The 25899-nt window shown below is 38.3% G+C and overlaps 1 protein-coding gene across 2 annotated transcripts in view; it reads right to left on the reverse strand.

Annotated features, from left to right (window-relative positions):
* Positions 1-25899, reverse strand: part of DMD (dystrophin) — a 1914059-nt gene that overhangs the window by 1556138 nt on the left and 332022 nt on the right. For both annotated transcript variants that reach the window (XM_054720874.1, XM_028129748.2), the window contains exon 14: positions 9459-9546. In XM_054720874.1, the coding sequence (XP_054576849.1) occupies positions 9459-9546 (88 nt within the window). The remainder of the gene's footprint in view (positions 1-9458; positions 9547-25899) is intronic.

The following is a 25899-nucleotide window of genomic DNA, read 5'->3' on the forward strand; positions in this document are numbered from 1 at the left end:
CTGATACATTTTAAAAGTAAAATGATTTTTTTAAAATAAAGTGTAAAAACATATTATATGCATGTCTCCATATGTTCAGCTATAAGAGGCAGCCCATGATTTATAGAAGCTAAATATTCTTCTAATACCCTCCTAGCAGTTAAAGAAAAATTTGGTTTTAAAGCAAATCTGGATATGCTGTATGATATATTGTTTGTGATTATTTGGTTTTTAGCAGTGACCAAAAATGGTATGTTTGGGGGAATTCCACAAAGTATCTGTAGTTCTAAAGAGATGTTTACTACCAAGTATAAAATAATCCAAAACTCCAGTCACATAAGCACCCATTTTGAGAAAAAAAAATACAATAAAGAGCTAACATTATGGCTGGAAAATAAAATAAAATAATTTAAAAATACACAAGGGAGAAATTTTAAATTATGTTAGATAATGAATCAAAAATATGCCACAAATCTAAATGATCACATGTTTAGAAGAAGTGTTTTCAGCATATGTGAAATGATAAGGGAATGCAGAGAGAAATATCTCACTGTACCAGACAGAGATCAACCATACAAAGACCTGCTAGCATTTGGAAAAATACAATCATTAGTTAATTTTCAGCATGAATAATATACATGTTAATTTCATCAGCAAAATATAAATCAAACTATAATGAATTGACAAACTGAAAAAAAGAAACTATAATGAAGTACTAATAGCTTCTGGTGTATCTATTAAAATCCAGGAATAAAATGTAATGAGTCTTTGTTGATTATTACCCGAAATGACCAGCGAAATATGTTGAGCCCCCCAAAAAATGTCCAGATGCTAAGCATCACTGTAAGAGGAATTAAAATGAGAAAAGTGAATTTGTACAAATCCACTATGAAATATACAATACTCTCTACTTATTAGCTTGATTTTTATAATTGCCTAAAGGCTGTTAAAATACAATAATAGGTAAAAGAAGGACCTCCATATTAAGACAAATGGTGAATGCAGGTAGAAGGGTATAGAAATTCACAATAAGGGCTCTCTTATTAGGTAGATCTGAATTCAAATGTTACCTTCCTTACCAGATGGGTGAACTGGGTTCAGTTATTTAATCTCATTGGGTCTCAGTTTTCTCATGCATGAAATGAATACATGTGAAGTATTCACACAAAGTCTGACATAAACCAGGCAATCAGTAAATATTAGTCAATCCTAATATAAAAAACCCAGGGTCTGTAACATCCAAAATGACTGAAGGTTAGACCGACAAGAAGTCAGCAACCCAGCACTGATTGCCCAGGGGGCTGCGGATCAGGCCTGCAGAGAGGCCTGGAGAGAGAAGCAGGGTCTAAACCATAACCTTCGTGGCAGCTGTTGATCAGCACTTGCCTCTCTCTTTTGCTCCAGGACTGGCCAGCAGCTGTGCCTCTCTTTCTCTTGGGCCTCTGATGGGGCTGCTAATCAGCCCCGTCTCTCTGATCAGGCTTGCTGATAGGCCCAGAGATGCTGACTGGCATAGAAATCGACCAATCAGAACCAAATCTGGGTGAACTGCGAGGAACCAATGGCTGCCTAGGAGGCAGAGCTTTTTACACTGACTGGCATAGAAACTGACCAAACAGAACCTAATCTGGGTGAATTGCAAAGGCAGAACCTAAGGTGGGGGCTAAGGAGGGGTTTTAAGGGCAACAGCTGTTTGGTGTAAGGTGTAAGAAAGTGGTTCCGCTTTTTACTGACCAGTTTGGCAGTATAGTGCATATGGCTGGCTATCAGTCCAGATATAGGGATTATGTATTTTTGTCTGCCAAGAACATCTCCTCCTGATGAAAAAGGCTTTCTATCCCCCCGGCCCCATTTAAGCAATCCTATCCTTTATAATCTATGTATACTACTAAAAGAGTAATATGCTAAGTAGGCCGGGTCCACTGGCCATCTTCTGGATGTCCGACTTCCTTCCAGACAAAGCCATGGTGGTGGGGGCTGAAGCAGAGGACATTAGGGACGATCAGGCTGGCAGGGGAGGGCAGTTGGGAGCGAGATCAGGCCTGCAGGAGAGGGCAGTTGGGGGTGAAATCAGGCTGGCAAGGGAGGGCAGTTAGGAATGATGAGGCAGGCAGAGGCAGTTAGGGGCGATCAGGCTGGCAGGGGAGGGCAGTTGGGGGTGAGATCAGGCCGGCAGGGAGAGCAGTTAGGGGTGATCAGGCAGGCAGGCAGGTGAGCAGTTAGGAGCCAGTGGTCCCAGATTGTGAGAGGGATGTATGACTGCCGGAATCGGGCCTAAACTGGCAGTCAGACATCCCCTGAGGGGTCCCAGATTGGATAGGGTGCAGGCTGGGCTGAGGGACCCCTGTGCATGAATTTTGTGCACCGGGCCTCTAGTATAGTAATAAAACCCTAATATGCAAATCAACCAAACAGTGGAGCGACCAGTCGCTATGACACGCCCTGACCAGTAGGGGGTAGACGATCAATGCAGTGTGCTCCTACAGGGGGAGCGCTGCTCAGCCAGAAGCCTGGCTCATGGCTGGTGAGTGCAGCAGCAGTGGCAGAAACCTCTCCTGCCTCTGTAGCAGCAGTGTTAAGGAACCTTGGGGGATGTTTGACTGCTGGGTTAGGCCTACCCCCCCAGGGGACATCCCCCAATGGATCCCAGACTGTGAGAGGGTGCAGGCTAGGCTGAGGGACCCCCCCCCCCAGGCTGCGGGACCCCGCCCAGTGCACAAATGCCATGCACCAGGCCTTTAGTGTGATATAAAATGTTATGTATAAAATTTAAAAGGAATTTACTAATAAGTGATAAATTCATAAGATTACTAGGGAATCTTGGGATATTTGGTCACACATCTATAATAATTTGAAACTAAATTATAAAGGACAGCTTTGCCACAAATCAGAAACAGAAATTTCTAAGTGGCACTGGCACAGATGATGTGGACCTCATAGAATCAGACATCTTATTATGAAGGATTTGTGTTAATTCATGTGTTAATCCGCTTCCTGTGCAACTCGAGTATAAATTTTCCTAAAATAAAAACCCTTCTAAGGAAAATGTCTTGCTTGGCAGTATCTGATAGAGTTCTCAGCTTAGAGTAGGTACAGAAAAAATACACGGTACTTATCAATTCATCCAACACCAAATCAATAGCTTACTTCATATAAATAAAAACATTTGGGGAGCAATATCCACAGATGCTAAAAGCCAAACACAAACATACATACACAGTCTCTTCTGTTTCAAGTTTGCTTTAAAAAACTTGGAGGAGAGGACTAAAGCACTCTCACATGTCACATTACTTAATAAGTATGTCTTAAACTAAAATTAAAAATGCCATTACTTCAGTTTAAGTCCCTTAAAACTTTTGTAGAATAAATAAGGGTACTAAGTGTTTCAAATGCTTACAGATTAATTATTTGACTATTATATATAATTGTTTTATGTGTATTTCACAGAATTATGTTCAACTCAACTGAAAATTTAAAGCTTTATGACAATTTGTAAGTGTAAATATCTGCAAAGTTTTAAGTATCAGTTATTTGAGCATCTGTTTTTCTAATTTTTTTGTTAGCTACTTAGGAATACAAACACTAACTCACCAGGCATTATGAACAATACTTATGGAAACCATTTTGTAGCAGCACATTAAAATCTCAGGGATAATGGATCATAATCCATTCACATCTCATATTCTAAACAACCCCTGAAATAGACTATGAATAAATATATTGCACTCAGAGGAAATGGATCATTACTTGAAGTGCATCCATTAATTTTATTACTTGTATACAGTGCATAACAGACTGTTAGAATAATTTTAATTGTGCACCACCTTCCATGCAAGTACTTCAGAACTGCCACTTAAAGTGAAGTATTCCTCATCAAGAATATTCATCATTAGCCATGAACTCAGAGTAAAAGAATGCAAACCTTTGTTTTCAGAGATCTTGAATTAGAAGAATATTTGGAATAAAAACTTAAAATAAAGTTGCTAATAAATAATCATCAATTTTAATTGCATATTAAGTGAGGGTCATTACAAGTTCATTTGTGATTCAATGTAACAGATGAAATATAATGGAAATTTATTCAGAGTCCGTGAAAATAAGATCTGAGTATTATGGACTATATTCCAGAGGTTCTTTTGACCACAGTAACTTTTATACAACTGCTACCTCATATACTTTTAAATAATGCCTTTTAAAAATTAATATGTTTGGGATGGGGGAGGGGAATGGCTAGAAGAGGTCAATAGGGAAAAAGGGGAACTTATGTAATACTTTCAATAATAAAAATTTAAATAATAAAATAAAAATAATAAAGTAATAAAAATTAATATGTTTATGTAAAATTTACATTCTCACTAAATATAACATATATTTGTTAATCTATCTATTTTTACAGTTTATCTATTTCAAAACATTATTGAATTATAAGACAAATGTCAGATTCCAACACATTTGTTTTTATGACTAATTTTCTACAACAATGACTACTATAATGTCCTCCCTTTACACAAGCACAGAATCTCTTCCTTTGCAGATAAATGTGTCTGTCAGTTAACAACATTTATAGAGTGTGAACTCCATGTAGGCCATTATTGCATGCATCCCACGGAGAAACAGGAGATATAAAAGAAATTGCCCAGAACTGAGGAAAGAGTAAGAGAAGAGGAAATGGATGCAACTGAAGAAAACTACTCATTCATGATGGAGGGGCGAAAGACTGCAAATAGTATTATTTCCATTCCCCGTTGATACACAGACCAGTTGCAGAATCTCTTCCCATTAAAATATATAATTGTCACTGAAAATCCTTTACAATAATGTGGAAATAACTGCTCTTGCCCATCTGATAAAATTTTGTTATCAAACTTAAAAGACATCATTCCTATAAAGCACTTAATAATCTATAAACAAAAATATGAAAAACATAGTTAAGTAGTTAATATTATACTATAGGCCTGGTGCCCAGAATTCGTGCACAGGAGGTGTTTGTCCCTCAGCCCAGCCTGCACCCTCTCCAATCTGGGACCCCTCGAGGGATGTCTGACTGCCCGTTTAGGCCTGATCTTGGTGGGATTGGGCCTAAATGGGCAGTCGGACATCCCTCTCACAATCCAAGACTGATGGCTCCCAACCGCTCACCTGCCTGCCTGCCTTATTGCCCCTAACTGCTTCTGCCTAGTAGCCTGATCATCCCTTAACTACTCCCCTGCCAGCCTGATGGATGCCTAACTGCTCCCCTGCTGGCCCGATTGTCCCTAACTGCCCTCCCCTGCCAGCCTGGTCACCCCTAACTGCCCTCCCCTGCCAGCCTGGTCGTCCCCAACTGCCTTACTCTGCAGGCCTGTTCCCCCCCTACTGCCCTCCTCTGCAGGCCTGGTCACCACAACGGCCCTCTCCTGCTGTCTTGGTCCCCCCCAAGTGCCCTCCCCTACAGGCCTGGTCACCACAATGGCCCTCTCCTGCTGTTCTGGTCCCCCCCAACTGCCCTCCCCTGCAGGCCTGGTCCCTCAACTGCCCTCCCCTGCTGGCCTGATCACCCACAACTGCCCTCCCCTGCAGGCCTGATCTCCCCCAACTGCCCTCCCTTGCAGGCCTGATTGCCCACAACTGCCCTCCCCTGCCAGCCATCTTGTAGTGGCCATCTTGTGTCCACATGGGGGCAGCCATCTTTGAACACCTGGGGGTGGCCATCTTGTGTGTTGGAGTGATGGTCAATTTGCATATTACCTCTTTATTATATAGGATACCTGAGGAGCTCTTGACTGTGTGTTATCACTCTGTGCTATTTAATTATGAGCCTTAGCAGACTTAGTATTAGGTATCACCTTAAAAACTTGAATATAACGTTCAGGTGATGATGGTTTTGAGATGTTCTTTTACTAATAATTGCCAATGGTATTTAAATATTTCCTTGGTGTTATATCTTCATACTCTTAGTTAACACATAGAAAACTATAATTAAAAATTGAAAGTGAAGTGCAATTTAATATAGAAAACTCCTATCACTAACCCTATTAGATAATTATAGTATCTCTGGAAATTGTAGTGAAACCATTTTTTACAGCTAAAAGAAGGGGAAATTGAGCTATGCCTGCATATGTTTTAAAATGAATGTTTTTTTAAATATATTTTTATTGATTTCAGAGAGAGAGGGAGAGAGAGATAGAAACATCAATGAAGATAGAGAATCATTGATTGGCTGCCTTCTGCAGGCTCCACAATAGGGATCGAGCCTGCAACCCAGGCATGTGCTCTGACCAGGAATTGAACCGTGACCTCCTGGTTTATAGGTTGAAGCTCAACCACTGAGCCACGCCCACCGGGCTAAAATAAATGTTTTGGTAGAATTGTATTTTGGTAATTTCAATATTAAAAAAGGAAAACAATTTATCTAAACCAGGTGGATTTTTTTGTTTGTTTGTTATACCTGAACTGATAGGAGGTTATTATTTTATAAAAATAATTCAGAATAAATTTCAATAATTATTTTACAGAATTTTGTGTTTAAATAAATATAAAAGTCAACCTTAAAGAAGGTCATATGTATCCTTTTTAAAAAATTGAAAATTTAAAAAACCTGGAAATTTCCCTTCTCAGTATAACACAGCTACAGGAAACATAATTAGATTAATAGTTACCCAATTTAGTCTCACGTTCTTATTAATGTTCTAGGAAGTGAACAATTTCTTGAGAATAAAGCTATTATACCAATCTGATAATAGTGACAATAAGGTTCATAAAGATTATATCCATGAAAAATTTCCCTAATATGAAGAGGTTCAATTTACCATCGAATACTCTGTCAAGCTATTCCCCATACTTATCCAATCAATTGATGTTGACATAGGAACAGCAAATTAATGTTAGTTCAGATAATGTAGTTAAGAAATAGATAAATCAGTTTAAAATTATACCAAAATTCTATGTCAAAACCCTGGAACTATGATTTTTTTTTAGTTTAACACTCTCTCTGTTAGCAGCATTATAGCCTCTCTTTAGATCTTTATGATTACTTACACTCTTCTAAAAGAACTGGGACATCCTTAAGAAAATTGTCCATATATAGGTTTGAAGTATGCAAATAATTTATGCAACCTCCTTTTTTTTTGAAGGTTCCAAGTAAATTAATAAAAACATCTTACTGAATCTCTGCATATTTTTCCAATATAAATCACTGTGCTGTAAAATTCACAATTAAATTCACAAAATAGTTTAAATGTGCACTATATTGAATATTAACTGTATTTTAATATTCTACATATAACTCTTCGCATTTGATAAGGTGAGCAAAGAAAAATTATCCTCAAATTAATCATAACTTCTACGTGATTGTGCAAAATGAACATGTGTTATAAGAAGTAGTGTTTTCAAGACATACAACTGATTTTTAATAAAACCTTGCAACATCAAATGAAAGTTACTTTTGCATTGGCATCATGGTAACCTCTGCACTTTTAATAATCTGAAGATCCCACCACCTGTTTCTCAGCACCTTTCTTAAATTCTTTCAAGAAATTGTCCTTGGAACTAAAGATTTTGTTTTCTACATTTGTTAAGTGGTGCTAAAAATTCATTCTTTCAGTAAATATTTAGAAATGGTCAAAAGTTATCTGGAATTATGTCTGATGTACCATTTGGGATCAAGAGTTCCAAAATTATTGTAGATATTTTAGAAAAGTACTCTAATCTTACAGTATAAAATTTCGTTTTCTATGTATATATTTACACATATAAAATATAGTTTATAAAATGCTTTCTTTAAAATATAACAGGTATACTTATGCTATTCTTTATACCTATTTTATACTATAAGTATATGTTAAATGTTATCACTTTTAAAACATACATAAAAGGTATATATATATATATATATATTTGTATTAGTTGCATAATATTATAACATTGTACAATAATGATTTCCTTTATCTTAATTGGAAAATAAGATATGCAATGTGGTTAAAAGAAATAGATGTTTATCAATAAAAGGACAAGAACATAAGTATCTTTTATAGTTATGAGTTTTATTATAATTTCATAGCCCAAACTTGAGAAAGGAAATTCTGGGCTGGTAAATTTGAGAGCTTTACTAAGCTAACTGTGGGGAAGCCTGCTTTAGAGATACCTCAGATCATATAATTTATTTAACATGAATTTGCTGCTGTCAAAGTTATCAGTTAAACCATTCAGCAACATGCACCTAAATGATAACCTTTTAATAGTTTGCATTAACTTCTAACCCAATCCTTAACTGTCATTTTGATTGTTTTTGTTTTTAACCAAATATAGTCTTGGGACCAATTAGGCAAAGAAAAGGAATAGATTTCCTAGGAAGATCACTGAACTTTTTAATGCCAACATGGCAATTAAGGCAAAAAATAACTCATACACAGAATTCATGCCCTAGAATGTAGGCAAGTTCTGGAAAATGCTGATAATGCATGACAAAAACATTTGTTGCATTTGGTTATGATAGTTTTGTAAACATATCCTTTGAAAACTGAAAAAAAATATATTATTTGGAAATAGAATTATCCCTGATTTTCATAAATTACTTATATCTGGAAATGAACCTAGTAATAGAACAATTTGAAAGCAGGCTGTTCACAATTGATGTCAATAACATGTTTGTGTGGACAGCTTTTGAAATACTAAGTGTTAGCAGATTAATTTTATCCCACTCTTAAAAAGAAAAACAAAGTTTCACCTCACTTGAAAAAAGGTAAAATTAAAAAAAATAAAAGTTCCCCTTAGGAGACATTTTTAAAATGTCTGAAATAAAAAGGAAAAGCAACATAACAAATGTCAAATATATTATTAGCAAACAAATATGCTGATGAAACGTTCCACATAATGTAAGTCAGTATGGAAAAACATATTGCAAGAATGATTTAAAATCAGGTTACAATCACTTTACACACATTATGTGATTGCACATATTTTCCATTATTTCTGTAAACCTTCTGTTCTTAAATTATTTGACAAATGCTAGCAGGATTTGCATTAACATTAATTTCTCTGTAACAGATTTATAAAATATTCTACCACATCCCATTTTCTTTCATTGGACTGAAAGTTGAATTTCCTCTAATAATTTCCTTAGCATTAAGAAAAATAACAAAAAGCTCAAAAGCTTACTTTAGCCTGAGGACTTTTAGAGGGAAGGCAGGGATGGGGAAGTGGGGCGAGATTAACCCAAGAATTTATATGCATATATGCATAACCCATGAACACACACAATAGTATGGTGAAGGATTGGGGGAGGGGTGTGGAGTGTGTATGGGGGAGTGGTCAATGAAGGGAAAATCATGGGGACATCTGTAATACTTTCAACAATAAAGATAAATTTTTTTTAAAAAGCTCACTTTAGTTTAAATGTGCATTCAGGGAGTGCTTATCTGGTATAATTCAGCTGATAAATATGAACCTATATGTTTATCAAATCCCTAAGAAGATTATCTAAATCAACTCCATGTAATTACCATTCACCATCTGTTCCACCAGGGCCTGAGCTGATCTGCTGGCATCTTGTAGTTTTCTGAACTTCTCGGCTTTTTCTCGTTCTATGGCCTGCAGCATGACAGCAAAGGTGAAGATTTCAGTACAAGGATTGTGTAGCTTACACAGTAATTATAACTTCTCCTTGCCCTTTCAAGCCTTAAGATATTTCACTCTGTCAGCTTATCATGCAAATCTAAAGATTTGTTCTCCAGTTTCTTGGCACCAGAAGCATCAATATGGCAATGAAAGCACATGCGATTTTCACACTGAATTACTATTATTTTTAATAAGATTTCTACTTGTAACCTGTTTACATAATAGTTTCTGAAGCATTGTTATGAAAGGCTGCAATAAAGGGGGAAAAGAACCAACAAAGGCAAATTATAACAATGAAAAGATAAAGTGTCATATAATTAAAATGGGACCTGTCTTTTTTTAAAAATATACACCACTGAAATTATTCCTCATAACAAAAGTATACATTCTGTAATAAAAATCAAATAGAAAATCCAGTATGTATAACAAGCATGAAAACTAAACTAGCATGACTAATTTAGAAAATCCACACTTATCTAAATACAAAACTGCAGTTTAATTTTTCCCTCTAAAAGTGTCAAAATACTTCCATTTATAGGACAAATAAATTCAGCTTAAAAAAGGTTTCTAATTTTTTTTGTTCATTGCTCCCAATCAGAGTTAACTTTTGAACAACAAAAACACATTGAAATTAATCAAAAATTAGCATTCAATATGTTGAGTTTAATAATGTCTCTACATAGACTTCAATTTTAAACCATGATTCAGCTACCTTACTATAGTCACTAAAAAGATAGGGCTATAACAATATATATGCTCTAAAACACAACTACCTGAAGAAAAAAAGCAAGCTATAATATATTTAGCATGTAGTAAAAGCAATACTTCTATAATCCTATATAATAAAGAGGTAATATGCAAATTGACCATCACTCCAACACAAAGATGGCCACCCCCATGTGCTCAAAGATGGCCACCCCCATGTGGACACAAGATGGCCGCCGCAATATGGCCGGCAGGGGAGGGCAGTTGGGAGGGACCAGGCCTGCAGGGGAGGGTAGTTCGGGGCAGCCAGGCTGGCAAGGGAGAGCAGTTAGAGGTGACCGGGCCAGCAGGGGAGGGCAATTAGGGGCAATTGGGCTGGCAGGGGAGCAGTTAGGCATCAATCAGGCTGGCATGGGAGTGGTTAGGGGGTGATCAGGCTGGCAGGCAGAAGCGGTCAGGGCCAATCAGGCAGGCAGGCAGGTGAGCGTTTGGGAGCCAGCAGTCCTGGATTGTGAGAGGGATGTCCAACTGCCCATTTAGGCCCGATCCCACCAAGATCGGGCCTAAACAGGCAGTCGGACATCCCTCAAGGGTTCTGAGATTGGAGAGGGTGCAGGCTGGGCTGAAGGACACACTCCCTGCCATCCCCCACTCCCCCATGCACACATTTTGTGCACTGGGCCTCTAGTTAATAATATTATCCAAAGATTTCACTTGAGTTTGTGGCAAGAGACTATTCTACATCATACTTCTTCAAAACGTTATTTAGATTGATAGGCATTTAAACAAATCTTCCAAGGTATATTGGACTACATATAGGTGGGAGAACATATAACAGATACATGTACACTCTACAGGGTTGCTCTGTAGAACTTTCTGCAAAGATGAAAATATTTCATATCTACACTGTCCAATACAGTAGCCACTAGCCACGTGTGGATGTTGAGCACACGCAACATAGCAAGTGTGAGTGAAGAAATTAATTGTAAATTTAATTTTTTAAAAAAATTTAAAAGCCACATGTGTCAAGTGTCAATTTTACAGTGCACATCTAGTGTCCTCCATTTGAAAGTAAACAGTTAAAGATACATTGTCATAAAATTTAGATATAGGTAATATGGCAACATCAGGAATGCTTTCAGGGAAACAGCAAATATTTCCAATATTTCAAAAGATTCTCCAATGTAAAGAATATACAATTAAATATAGATTTTAAAAACTAATTTTAAAAGAATTTCTTGAACTAGGATTATTGGATTCAAGGTCAAGATTGCAAAAAAACGAAAAGATCCAAGGGACAATATTATACATCCAATAAGGAAAAACATAATATTCAATAAATAAACTACTTAAAAATTAGCAGAATAAATGATGAGTGAAATAAAACACTATAAAATGATAGTCTTTTTTTAAAAGTACTTATAGCTTAGCTGTAAAATACTAGTATACATTTTACACTGTGCTGTCAAGGGCAGCAAATGAAAACTCCAATTCACCTCATTGGTGGGGAAACTCCAAAGGTAATATACTCATATTAATGTCTTGTATTCTACTTGAAAATTTCAAAGCACACAAATTGTGGTGTTTGGAGATTATATGCACCCTGCATCCCATACCAATTAGCAGGTGAATCTTCTGGTTTATCTTGAAAGTCATTTTCACACAGAAATTACTGAATTATTTACACATGCATGTGGACACCATGGAAGGTTCTAACTTGATATTTGAAATATCATGTCAATGAGAATGAAGTAGCCACAACAACTTATTAAAGATAAGAACCTAGGCCAGTGATGGGCAACCTTTTGAGCTTGGTGTGTCAAACTTTGCCAAAAAACTGAGCATAACTCAGGTAGTGTGTCACTTTGAGGAAAAAACATTACTTCGCAAATGTTTCATCCTCAGGAGCAGCAAATGTTTCATCCTTGACATGCGGCCGCCTCAGCGGTCGCGTGTCATCAGAAATGGCTACACGTGTCAGTGCTGACACGTATGTCATAGGTTCACCATCACTGACCTAGGCGAAGCTATGGAATTCACATTTTCTCAACTCTCAGCTTTTGTCTTCTAAATCCTCTGTCCTTAGCAGCTTAGTGGCACATGAGTTTTCCAACACTTTAAATTTTTTCTCCATGAAAGGTTAATTTTATTTCTAAAGAACTCTGAGTCCTTTAGAAAAAAAAAAGCACATTCCAACTAAACATAATATTCATAACTATAGAGTTACAGCACGATTTGGGGTGTCCCAAATTTGAACTATATCGTGAAAAATAAGTAAATAAATAAAAGATACAGAAAAAAAAAGAATATACTACAGCAAAACAATAAGAACAATGATAAAAACTGCTGCTCTTTTAATTAAATAATTTTAGACTTATTCTTTTCTATTTGAGTGGTTTCTATTTTATCCATATGAGTTTTTTTTCACATGAAATTATATAAAGAGTAGAATCAGAAAATGATGTCTTCATAAATGATGAAAAGAAATTATTAATGGCCTTCTAAATGTCATGATAATAATTTCTTTCTTCTAAGCATTTAATGGAATAATCAACCTGTACTACTAACAGAGAGACAAAGTTATAATTGAATATATCAGGGTAATATTTGAGCTCAAATATCGTGTTTGGTTAACCACATTATTCCAGTAATTCTAATGTAAATAATAACAATATCAACCACCACAAAACAAAACAATAATATATGAAGAAGAAAGTGGATATTTGAAAACAGTTACATAACCATGATAAAAATGGACTTCCTTTTATACTGTCTACCAAATTACAGTTTATGTATATTTTCCATGTATACATCACAATAATTCTGTCAGAAGGAACCAACATTATGCTACCCTATTTCATACAAGAGAAAACTGAGCATCAATAAGATCGTCATGTATCCAAGATCTTAGATGTAGCAAGTTTTAGATATAATATTAGAACCTGATCATCTATGTATAAGTTTAGCTCTCTTTCAAACATACTCTGCTGCTTCTATTAGTATTTCAATAGAAATTAATAAAACCGATTTGAGCATATATGACTACAACTCACAGCAAAGGTGACCTGATAGTTTGAATGTAATCAGGGATAATATTAAAAACATATAATCATTAATGCATCATGGGCACCAAATCAGAAGGAACGCTTGGTCACTTAGAATGGATACTGACAGTCTATAGGCTGATTGACAACTCTGTGTACAAAGAGCTCAATTACTATCCCCCATTGCCAGATGTACTATGCAAACTGAGTAACTGGAGCATAAATAGAGAGTAGGCCCAGGGCAGAAGCAGTTACTGCTCTCCACATAGTTGCCAATGTTTGATAGCTGAGTTCTGTTGAGTAACATCACTTTAAAGACAGTGAAGAGTCAAAAAAATTTTCATTTCAGACACAGCTATAGATGGTCTATTTCAAATGAGAAAATGTAGGAAAGCAAGGAAACATTCAAGAAGGTAATGAAAAGAAAAGTGTTGGGGTCACGCTATTCTCAATTGGTTTGAATACTGCCTTCACTGATTACCACCTGTTTGGCATTCAGAACATGATTCTGCCTTTCTGAGCCTTAATATATTCTATGTAAAATAACAATAAAGATACCTGCTCTCCAGGAATTCTGAGGGGATTAGAGGAGGCTCTTCATATAATTTATTCCAAAAATTGGGACAATTTTTATAGCAAATGGGAAGCTAGAAAAAAAACTGAGCTGTGACAAACAGAATGACATAAACTGGGAATGTCCAATACAAACTAGCACATGTGGTCATTCTACGAAAGGTGATGTCAATAATCTTCAAAACAAGATTAGGTAAACATGGTAACAGGTTAGTTGGAGCACCTTGCTCACAAATATGTGAGAAGTTTCCACATATAAAGTGTTGAAGAAGTTGATTAAAAAATATCACTGAAGCTCCCTTTTTTCCTGGATCTGGACATACATGCATTTATTCTCAAATTAAATATATGAACTTCTGTTTTAAAATAGGTTAGATTTAGCTCTAGCCAGTATGGCTCAGTGATTAGAGCATTGGCCCATGCACCCAAGGGCCACAGCTTCCATTCTCTGTCAAGGGCATGTACCTGGGTTGCAGGTTCGAGCAGGGTGCATGCTGGAAGCAACCAATTGATGTGCCTCTGTCTTTTTCCCTCTGTCACATTGCTGTCTCTTTCTCCCTCCCCCCCTCCATATATATCTTTCTCTCTTTCTCTCTCTCTCTCCCCCTCTCTCTCTCTCTCTCACTTTCTCCTTCTCTTTCTCCCTCTCTCCCCTCCCTTCCATTCTCCCTCTAAAAAATCAATGGAAAAAATACTCTCAAGTAAGGATTAACACCAACCAAAAATATATTAGATTTATAGTTACTAATGCTTCCATCTTCTCTCATTTTCTCAAATAAATATCTGTTAAAACTACAGAAAAAGTAAAATAAAAATTATACAACCATCAAAAGCCAATTCTGGGGAGAAATGTGGTTCTGGAAAAGGGATCGCAAAGCCCTTACTCCAAAGAAGCCTGTGCCACCAAGGAGAAATATTGGCCTTCCACAGGTCTGTCTTCCAAAGAAAAAACTGGCCCCAATACAAAAGAGAAAAGAGGACCCCTCACACCTATTCCCTTACTTGGGTCCATCAAAACTGCTGTTATTAATGTCACATTAGCCTCCATGCTACTACATTCAAAGGCTGATTTTCAGGCCTCAGCTTACTTAACATACTTTGACTCAGAGGGTACTTCTTAGAAATATTTCTTAATTTGGCTTTCTAGACTAGAAGTGCAGAGAGTTTTCCTCCTAGCTCAAAAACTGTCTTTATTCTATCTGTTATGCTGGTTCCTCCTTATCTCACTGACTTCTGCATTTAGTGTCCGAGGGATTGATATGTATTTACATTTGTTCAGGTCAAAAACCTAGACTCCTTCCTGACTCTTCTGTTTTTCACAAACACCACATTCAATCCATCAGAAAAACCCATTGGTTCAAACCTCAAAACACATCCAGAAAGTGATGATTACTGTGCTCACTACTACCACACAAGTCAAGACTTCCTCATCTCTCAGGGGCCTAGGTGTTTCAAAGTACCCACTAAAGGGTGTTTCTACTTTTACCTTTGCTCCATGATGATATATTCTCAACACAGCAGACAGAAGAAGTTAGACACAATAGTGGCCAGCTCAACTCTCCAATAACCTCCTTTCTCACTCTGCGTAAAAGCCCAAGTTCTAACCATGGCCCCACCTGGTCTTAACCTCTGTAACCTCTCTGACCCTTTCTCCTGCTAGTGAGCACCTTGATTACTCAGCTCCAGCCACACTCTGTTGTTTTTCAACAAGCCAGGCATGCTCCTGCCTCAGGACTAAGCATTTACTCTTCCCTCTGGCTGAAATGCTCCTACTTCCCATAGTTAGATAATTAATCCTTCACTGACTTTAGATTTTTATTTAAATGTCACTTTCTCAGTTAGGCTTTCTATATCCACTCTATTTATCTATATGCACACTTCCTAGCCTTCATTCCTCCTTTATTTTTGTCTTTGGCATTTATCAATAATATTATATGTGTTTTATATATTAATATTGCTTAATGTTTATCTTCCCCACTGGAATATAAACTGTATAAGGTCCAGGATCCTTGTGTATTCCTTCACACTATCTCCAGTGCCTAGAACAATGCCTGGTACATAGTAGATGCATAATAAGGTGAGATCTATTGTAGCATAATGCCTCCATATACACTATTATATTATTTCCCACCCCATCCACAGTAAAAATGCTCTGTGAAGTTGTGATATAGGACAAGACTTGGCAGCTATACATACATACAATAACCTCAGAACCAGCTCATGGGGTTGGGTCCTGTAAACTCAGTAAAGCTGGATTAAATAACAGTCTTCTAGAAACTGCAGCTTAGTTTAGGAGTTAAGCCCATCAAACAGGACTTTTATGATGCCCTGATAACAGTAATAAAAAATTACCCAAATGGTAAACAAATAGTACCATGGAAAATTCATTAAGTCAACCTTAATAAAACCTTATTTTGGTGGAGGAAGAGAAATGAAAGAGAAAGTGAAAAAACAACATGGTACTTACAACATTCATTATCCTATATAATAAAAGCCTAAATATGCTAAGTGTCTGACCATTCATTTGACCATTCGACCAGTTGCTATGACATGCACTGACCACCAGGGGGCAGATGCTCCAACCAGTAGGTTAGCTTGCTGCTGGGGTCCAGCAGATCGGGACTGGGCAAAAGGTGTGGGACGTGCCCTGGAGCCCTCCCATAGTCTCTCCCTGGCCCCCATCATGCACCAGTGGGGTCTCTTGGCCTGTCCTGTGCCCTCTCACAATCCAGGAGCCCTCGGGGGATGTTGGAGAGCCAGTTTCAGCCCGATCCCCACAGGCCAGGCTGAGGGACCCCACCGGTACATGAATCCATGCACCAGGGCCTCTAGAATCATAAAAATATAACATTGAAAAAAATAAGATGGAATATTCCCCTGAACAAAAGACAAAGGAATGGTTCTTTTTTTTATTATTACTTTTTTTTTCTGTATTGATTAAGGTATTACAAATGTGTCCTTAAAAGGAATTATTCTTGACCACAATACCATCCAGGATTCCTTGGACTCAAAAGCAGATAAACAAGTGCTCCTACTTGGCTAGTAGACAGTATTGTATTTTAAAGCACCCTAATGAAGCTGGCCCTACATTTTCAGATTATGCAAAACTTTTATCTATGTTTACATATTTAAATGTTTTCTTATCACTAGAGAATAAGTGTAATAACATTTTATTGGTCTCAGAAATTTAGGGGCTATTTTTTTTTCTGAAGTATTTTTTTCAAATATTTCAGCATCTTCAGCCTTTCTTCCTCTTCCATGGCTCTGATTCATATTTATTTTATATTTACTCTATTTATCTATATCTCCATTTATATACAGGGTATCCCCAAAATGTATACATACTTTAACAGGTGATAGCTCTATTTTGAAAATGAAATGTATTTTCAAAAGCATTGCCTTTATAATTACTCAAAGTGTGTGTATATATTTTTGAGACACCTTGCATATGAGCTTTTCCCTTTGTTTTCAAGGACAAAGGTGTCATATGAATGCTCTTCAACATGATATTCATTTTCTTCTATACATTTCATCTTCAATGTTAGTTTAAATATCTATAGTCAGATTTCAGTCATCACTGCTATAATATACAGCAAGTACTTTCCTGAAAGGTACCAATTTTCTTCTTGCCATGTATAATGTTTCTTATAGTATTAAATTCCAATAACTAAAACTACCTCTGTGAATCACCTTGATCATGAATAAATCACTGCCTTAGACATTATTAACCTTCTCTGATATTTCTTCTAGGAAACTCATCCAGCTTTTCTATATGTGTTTTCCTATATATCTCTATTTTATTGCATATGTATGTGTGGATATACATGCACTTATATAATAGTTTTACACTTAAAAGTATCTATATTTTATAATGGAACATATTTTTGAACTTATTTTTATTAACATGGAGAATATTTAATACTTTACTCAATATATATTCAATATATGATCATATGTTTAAAACCTACTGCTGAGATTCTGAAGTATGTTGTGCACATAATTTCAAGTAAAGAATATACTAGTAGCAGCTAAAAAAGGCTTCAGTGAACCATTCCATAAGGATTGTACTGTTAATTTTAAAATGCATTATGGACTCATGAAAATCCTTACAGATTGTTACAAATTATGAATTCTAAATTGTATAACTTTAAGTGCAAAATAAAGGCAATTGAGTTGTATAATAATGTAAAGAAAAAATAAACAATTAAAATAACCATTGAGCTAAGTATACAGAGACATTTACTAATTTATAAGTTGGTTAAAAACACTATGACCTCTCTTCCTCTTTCATCAGCATCTCTTAAAAGCCTCTTCATTACATCTTCTCTAATTAATATGAAAGTCAGTTCCAGATTCCCCAGAGTCCTACCCTGACTTTAGTAGCAATTAATTTTCTATTCATTTAACATTCTATAATGTAGTTTTGCCCTTTGACAGAAAAAGTAACTTATTCAGTCAAATGTTTATTTAGAAGTTGTTAAATCCTTCATATCAGTAACAGACCTTGACTTAAAATTAGCCTTCAGAATTGAAAAATAATCACTTGTTCATATAATCAATCATCAGTGGTGCTAATTACCAGGAGCTATGTTAGGTATTGGAATACTAAAACAACCAAACTAAGGTAAACCAAAATAAATAAATAAATAAATAAATAAATAAATAAATAAATAAATAAATAATAACAGGAGAAAGAAATTAAGATCCAGTCTCCAATTTCTATAATTTCTAGAAATTGGAGACTGGATCTAATTACATTGGTTTTTAAATTGATTAAACATAATCAATGTAACAATGGCCAGAAATCAGTTTGGATAAGTAAACAGGATTTTGATCATGGTAGTCTTTTTGAAGGCAACATGAGACAAGGCCTTTGTCAATGCCTTCCAAAGGCCACCAGGAACAGGTCTGCAGATTAGTAAAGTTAGCCTGATTAAATTTGTTGCAATAAGAGAGATACCATGAAACAGGAAACTATGGGGATATGTCTCAAAGAGGATGTTAAAAAGAGTTTATAAGAATTGGTTTCTGTAAGGTGAGGGGGAGGTCAAAGAAGCAGGGCTTTGCCTTAAATGGATATTGTAGGGAAGTAGGGGTAATTCTATGATTGGGTATCTTGAAAATAGTTGTATAGATGACATGGATAATGTAGACAGGATAAAGCTATAATTAGTAAAGAAGCACAATCTGCCATATAAGCCTGGATGGGGGCATTTGGTCATTTTGGGTGGTTTAGGAAATGTTATTATTTTTGTCTGTATTGAGACTTGTTGCAAGCTCTAGTATAGCATGTAGCAATTCCAAGGACTAACTGAAGTGCCAAGCCAGATCAGGGGTATCAGTGATTTTTTTTTTCTCTCAAATGCATATAAACAGAGGCATAACAGGTAATATTTATGTTTCACTAAATTCATTTTGGCAGAAGCAATCAGAAAACTTCTAAAAGAATAAAATATTAGTGGCAGGGAAGACCATCTATGGTTTATCATCTTAAACAGAGGTGAGCCACCATATAAACTTTAATCAGGGTTGTGGTGATGGGAATACAGAGAATTAGACAGTTTCTGGGCTAGTAAGATTAACTAACTTGTTAAAGGGCTTATAAATTATAGAGAAAAATCTAGATGACCCAGTTAGCTTTTAGGTTCTTGGATTAGGCTGTTGGAAGAGGGAAAGGAAAGAAAAAGATTAAATGAGGTTTAAGTTTTCAGGCAAAAATTAAATTAAAGGTGTCTATTAGGCAATTAGATATACTGGCCTAGGCTTTAAGGGACATACATGAGTGAAAGGTACATATTTTGAGGTCATCCTGTATAATAACCTTATATAATAAAGAGGTAATATGCAAATTTACCATCACTCCAACACACAATATGGTCTCCCCCATGTGGTCAAAGATGTCTGCCCCCATGTGGACACAAGATGGCTGCCTCAAGATGGTCGTCAGGGGAGGGCAATTGTGGGCAATTAGGCCAGCAGGGGAGGGAAGTTGGGAGGGACAAGGCCTGCAGGGGAGGGCAGTTGGGGGGGGACCAGGCCTGAAGGGGAGGGCAGTTTGGGGGGATCAGGCCTGCAGGGAAGGGCACTTGGGAGGGACAAGGCCTACAGGGGAGGGCAACTGGGGGCAACCAGCCCTGCAGGAGAGGGCAGTTAGGGGCAACCAGGCCAGCAGGGGAAGGCAGTTAGGGGTGACCAGGCCTGCAGGGGTGGGCAGTTAGGGGGGAGACCAGGCCTGCAGGGGAGGGCAGTTTGAGGGGACCAGGCCTGCAGGGAAGGGCACTTGGGAGGGACAAGGCCTGCAGGAGAGGGCAGTTAGGGGTGACCAGGCCAGCAGGGGAGGGCAGTTAGGGGTGACAAGGCCTGCAGGGGAGGGCAGCTGGGGGCACCCAGGCTGGCAGAGGAGGGCAGTTAGGGGCGACCAGGCTGGCAAGGGAAGGCAGTTAGGGGTGACCAGGCCAGCAGGGGAGGGCAGTTAGGGGCGACCAGGATGGCAAGGGAAGGAAGTTAGGGGTGACCTGGCCGGCAGGGGAGGGAAGTTGGGAGGGACAAGACCTTCAGGGGAGGGCAGTTGGGGGGGGGAACCAGGCCTGAAGGGGAGGGCAGTTTGGGGGGATCAGGCCTGCAGGGAAGGGCACTTGGGAGGGACAAGGCCTACAGGGGAGGGCAATTGGGGGCAACCAGCCCTGCAGGAGAGGGCAGTTAGGGGCAACCAGGCCAGCAGGGGAGGGCAGTTAGGGGTGACAAGGCCTGCAGGGGAGGGCAGCTGGGGGCACCCAGGCTGGCAGAGGAGGGCAGTTAGGGGCGACCAGGCTGGCAAAGGAAGGCAGTTAGGGGTGACCAGGCCAGCAGGGGAGGGCAGTTAGGGGCGACCAGGATGGCAAGGGAAGGAAGTTAGGGGTGACCGGGCCGGCAGGGGAGGGCAGTTGGGGGTGACCAGGCCTGCAAGGGAGGGCAGTTGGGGGCAATAGGGCCGGCAGGGGAGCAGTTAGGGGGTTATCAGGTTGGCAGGCAGAAGCGGTTAGGGGCAATCAGGCAGTCAGGCATGCGAGCGGTTGGGAGTCAGCAGTCCTGGATTGTGAAAGGGATGTCCGAATGCCTATTTAGGCCCAATCTCACCAGGATTGGGCCTAAATTGGCAGCCGGACATCCCTCGAGGGGTCCCAGATTGGACAGGGTGCAGGCTGGGCTGAGGGACATCCCCGTGCATTAATTTCATGCACTGGGCCTCTAATCCTATATAAAGGCTAATATGCAAACTGTCCCGTGGACCAGGAGTTTGACTGGAGTTCAACTGGCAGTTCTACCAGGGGGCAGGGCTGGCCAGCCAACCACCTGCAACCCTTCTCCCCCACTGGCCCCGCCCCAATTGTTCCCCCAATTGAGGGTGGAGTCAGCTGGCCACCTGTCTATGGCTCCTCCCCCTGGCCAGCCAACCACCTGCGGCTCCTTTCTCTGGCTGGCCAACCGCCTGTGGTCCTAGCCGGCCTGATAGGCCCCAATCGGGGCAGGCTGGCCAGACCCCATCCATGCATGAATTTGTGCACAGGGCCTCTAGTTAGAAAATAAATTCTGTTTGAATGGAAAGGAATGAGGATAATTCAGAGAAGAGAAACAAGGGAAGAATTGTAGAGAATATCAATATTAAAGGACAATGAGATGAAACAAATGGCCAAAAATGTAAAAAAGGTAACCAGTAGATAGTGGTATCTCATAAACCAAGGAAGAAAAGAATTTCACTAAAGATAAAGAGGCTAATAGGTTTTAGTCCTGCATAAAAGTTGAGTAAAATAAGGCACAAAAATATTCATATGTGTGTTTATAGGAGAGGAGGGTTTTCTCAAAGACAGCCTATTTAAAGGCTGATGGTAAAGACCCAAAAATAGAGTGAAGATATCGATTTGTGGCTAAATGGAAACAGGTTCCTTAGGATATAGACAGTGAAGATATTAAGACTATACACACATAGATTAGCCATATCTAGTCAAAAAAGGACAGTCTCTTCCACCAAGGCATAGGGAAAAGAAAGAGACTATATAAATACAAATATAATCTGTGAGATATTATTTTAATTAAATTAAGAGGGGAAAGTCATCTACTATAAATGGTGGGGAAAATTTTAGGAGAACCTTAAAAACTTGAAATAATTGTTGAGATAAATTGAGAAATTTTACTAGAGAGGCATGGAAAACATGAATAAGTACTGGTGAATCTGTTAAAATGTGCTATTTCAGAAATGAAGTAATGTCTGCTAATAAAACAGTACAGTTATGCAGGTGGGTAGCTGAATTGAGGAGATTTGGGAAATGGAAGATTTTGTAGATAGCAGTATAACCCACATGGGCTCAGGTTATTTAGGATGAAAGCACAATTTGAGTGGGCAATACTGTGAACCTGATGCCAAAGTCTTCAATGAGAAAGTAATATAATAAAATGATTACCAATAGATAGATGGTCACTTGGCATGAAACACAAGGGAATGGATTTTTTTTTTTATGTAGAGAGTGGTACCTTTGGAATTGGCCCTTCAATTCTAAAGGAGTGGATGTATGAAAGAGTCATTAATATCAGTAGTGTTTTGAAGGGTAAAAGTGGTTTCCATGTATGAAGAGAGTGAGTATACAGGACTGAGACTTTGCCTTGGGAAAAGGGTTTCAGAGTGCAGAGTATGAGAGCACAGGAAGGCACTAAAAAGAGGAAGTGAGGCAGAGAAAAGAGAGTGAATAACACAGAGATTGAGACACAAGAAAGAACAAATGAATAGAAGTACTTATATTTTGAGTTGTAAACACAGATAACAGAGATAAAAGAAAGTTGAATTAATTGGCTTGATATTTCCAACAGAACCTGGTTAAAAGTTGATTTGTTATGGGTGTAAATAAGCAGAGGTCCCCAAAAGAGCCCAAGGCCTGTTTACCTTAACAGCTGGTAGGAAGGTTTTTTAAATCACATTGTACAGGTCCCATATTCTTGGACATCTTATCATATTATCTTCTGGTCAGACAGGTTGTTTTGTTGTTTTAACTACTAACTTACATTACAATGTCTGTGCTCAATTCAAGAAGTTGCATAGCTAGATGTATTATTCAGCTAGAAATTCTGAACTGTGGTGATATTAATAGAATGAGGGAAGGAGCATTGAAGTAAGAGTGATAAAGTCCCATATTGTGTCTTGTCTGATTCTCAAAATTTTATGTGCATATGAATCATCTGAAGGTCTTGCTTAAATGCAAATACTGATTCGTTAGGTCTGAAATCCTACACTTCTAACAAGCTCACAGATGATGCCTATATTGGTTGTTCAGGGACTACACTTTGAGCAGAAACATCCCCTAGAATTCAAGTTTTAAATCAGTGCATTACATTAATTGTATGTATAAAACACATGGTTAATAAAGAAGAAAACACTATGTTAGGTTTAAAGTATATACAATTTAAGTGAAAATAGCCTAGGACATTCTAATTGGCTGAGAGCACTTGAAATTGAAAGAATAAAGTAAAAAAAAAAAGAGAAGGTAATATTTACTCATTTTTAATGGATGCCTAAAAATGAATTAATAGCACTCAAGTTCATAAGACAGGTCTCCTATGTGTTCAAAATAACCTACATAAACAGACAGGTGAAGAAGTAAGAAAATTAATGTACATCAAAACTGCATATCCATCATCATTATGCATTTCTCTCAAGGATTTTTAATAAATATACATTATATTTAGCCTGAAGGAAACGTCTAGGTAAATCATTTTATGTCCTATTTTAGTAGGCAATTAAAAATGATGTTGTTATTTCAGAAAATGAGAGTAGAAGTTGATAAAGGTGACTCACGAGGCATTAGAAAACCACTCATACAATATTGTATACTTTTTTAGCACTTTCAGTCTGTCATTTCTGACACTATTGATTAAATGCAAATTGCTTCTAGGTAACCATATAACAGGAACATTTTAAAGTTGCATTCCTTAAATGCTGAGACTCAATTTTCCTGCTTGATCAAAGCTGTTTTAAGATACAGAAATAGGGTGATGAACATATAAGTAGATTATTCAAATAGATTTTAAAAAGTTTCATTAGCTAATAAAATGTCTGCCCCAGGAGATTCTTACTTTCAGTTGTCAAATATGTCACATGAATCTGGAAAGGATTTAGAGGGCATCTTCTCAAAGTAATTTTCTGGTCATAGAATTACCCTAAAAAACCCTAACAAAAAATATACCTTCACCCACATATACTTTGAAATAAGACATGTTGCTAATGTTCTCCTAAATATTATGTATTATTCTTGAGTTTAATTTTCAAACTAAGATATTAGCAAATATAATCATAGTTCCCATTTATTGCAACTATTTGTAATAGTTTATTATTAGACTAGAGGCCCGGTGCCTGAAATTCGTGCACCGAAGGGGGTTGTCCCTCAGCCCAGCCTGTACCCTCTCCAATATGGGACCCCTTGAGGGATGTCCGACTGCCCGATCCACTGGGATCGGGCCAAATGGGCAGTCGGACATCCCTCTCACAATCCAGGACTGCTGGCTCCCAACTGCTTGCCTGCCTGCCTTCCTGATTGCCCCTAACCGCTTCTGCCTGCCAGCCTGATCACCCCTAAACACTCTGCTGCCAGCCTGTTTGCCCCCAACTTCCCTCCTCTGCCGGCCTGGTCACCCCTAACTGCCCTCCCCTGCAGGGTTGATCGCCTCCAACTGCCCTCCTTTGCAGGCCGGGTACCTCCCAACTGCCCTCTCCTGCTGGCCATCTTGTGGTGGCCATCTTGTGTACACATGGGGGCAGGATATTTGACCACATGCGGGCAGCTATATTGTGTGTTGCAGTGATGATCAATCTGTATATTACTCTTTTATTAGATAGGATAGAGGCCTGGTACAGGGGTGGGGGCCAGCTGGTTTGCCCTGAAGGGCGTCCCGGATCAGGTGGTGGTTCCCTTGGGGTGTGAGGCGGCCTGAGCGAGGGGCCTGTGGTGGTTTGCAGGCCGGCCACGCCTCCTGGCAACCCAAGCAGAGGCCTTGGTATCTGGAATTTATTTTCCTTCTACAATTGAAACTTTGTAGCCTGGAGCGGAGCCAAGCCTGGGGCTCCCTCCGAGGCCGGCAGCCATTTGTGTTGGGGTTATAATTGAAACTTTGTTGCCTTAAGTGGGTGGGCCCGGCCAGGGTGCGCGGAAAGCTTTGCTTCCCCTGTTGCAGGCGGCAACCCTGGCCTGCTCTCTCAAGCTCCAATCTGCCGCCATTTGTTTGAATTTATTTACCTTCTATAATTGAAACTTTGTAGCTTGAGTGGAGGCTTAGGCCTGGCAAGGGCAGGCTGAAAGCTTGGCTTCCTCTGTTACCTAGGAAACCTTGCTCTCTGGGGCTGTAGCCATCTTGGTTTGGGCTAATTTGCATATTCGGTCTGATTGGATGATGGGCGTGGCTTGTGGGCGTGGCTTGAGGATGTGTCGGAGGTATGGTCAATTTGCATATTTGTCTATTATTAGATAGGATAACAGACTATTGTATAAAGCTAATAATAAATTTCTAATTTATAAATAGTGAATTCTGAGAAATGTTGATGAAATTATCTCTCATCCTCAAGCAACCTAAAAAATAGATTATTTTTCCCAGAAGATTTTTTTGTTCTCCAAAAGTTCTAACTCCACATCAAGTATTAACTTGCTTCTGAGTTAGTATTGTATGTGTTAAAAATAGAATAGATTTTTTCATTCATGAAATAGAATGCTTGAAAGAATAGGCAGAATTAATCCACACACACATAACCTTCCTATTGTTCAAATTATTTGACATTCAGGATATTTTTTTTCTTTAACCTGCCCACTGCAGAGCATTTACTCTGCCTGCTAGAAATCTTCTTACAAACGACAAGCACACCTCAGAGATATTGCAAGTTTGGTTCCATGCCACTGCAATAAAGGGAGCCACAATTAAAGTGAGTCATAATCTTTTTTGCTGGTGGGGGAGGGTCTTCTTACCTTCTTCAATATGTAAAAATCATAAC

The sequence above is a fragment of the Eptesicus fuscus genome, chromosome 1 (genome assembly GCF_027574615.1).
Source record: "Eptesicus fuscus isolate TK198812 chromosome 1, DD_ASM_mEF_20220401, whole genome shotgun sequence".
Taxonomy (NCBI): domain Eukaryota; kingdom Metazoa; phylum Chordata; class Mammalia; order Chiroptera; family Vespertilionidae; genus Eptesicus; species Eptesicus fuscus.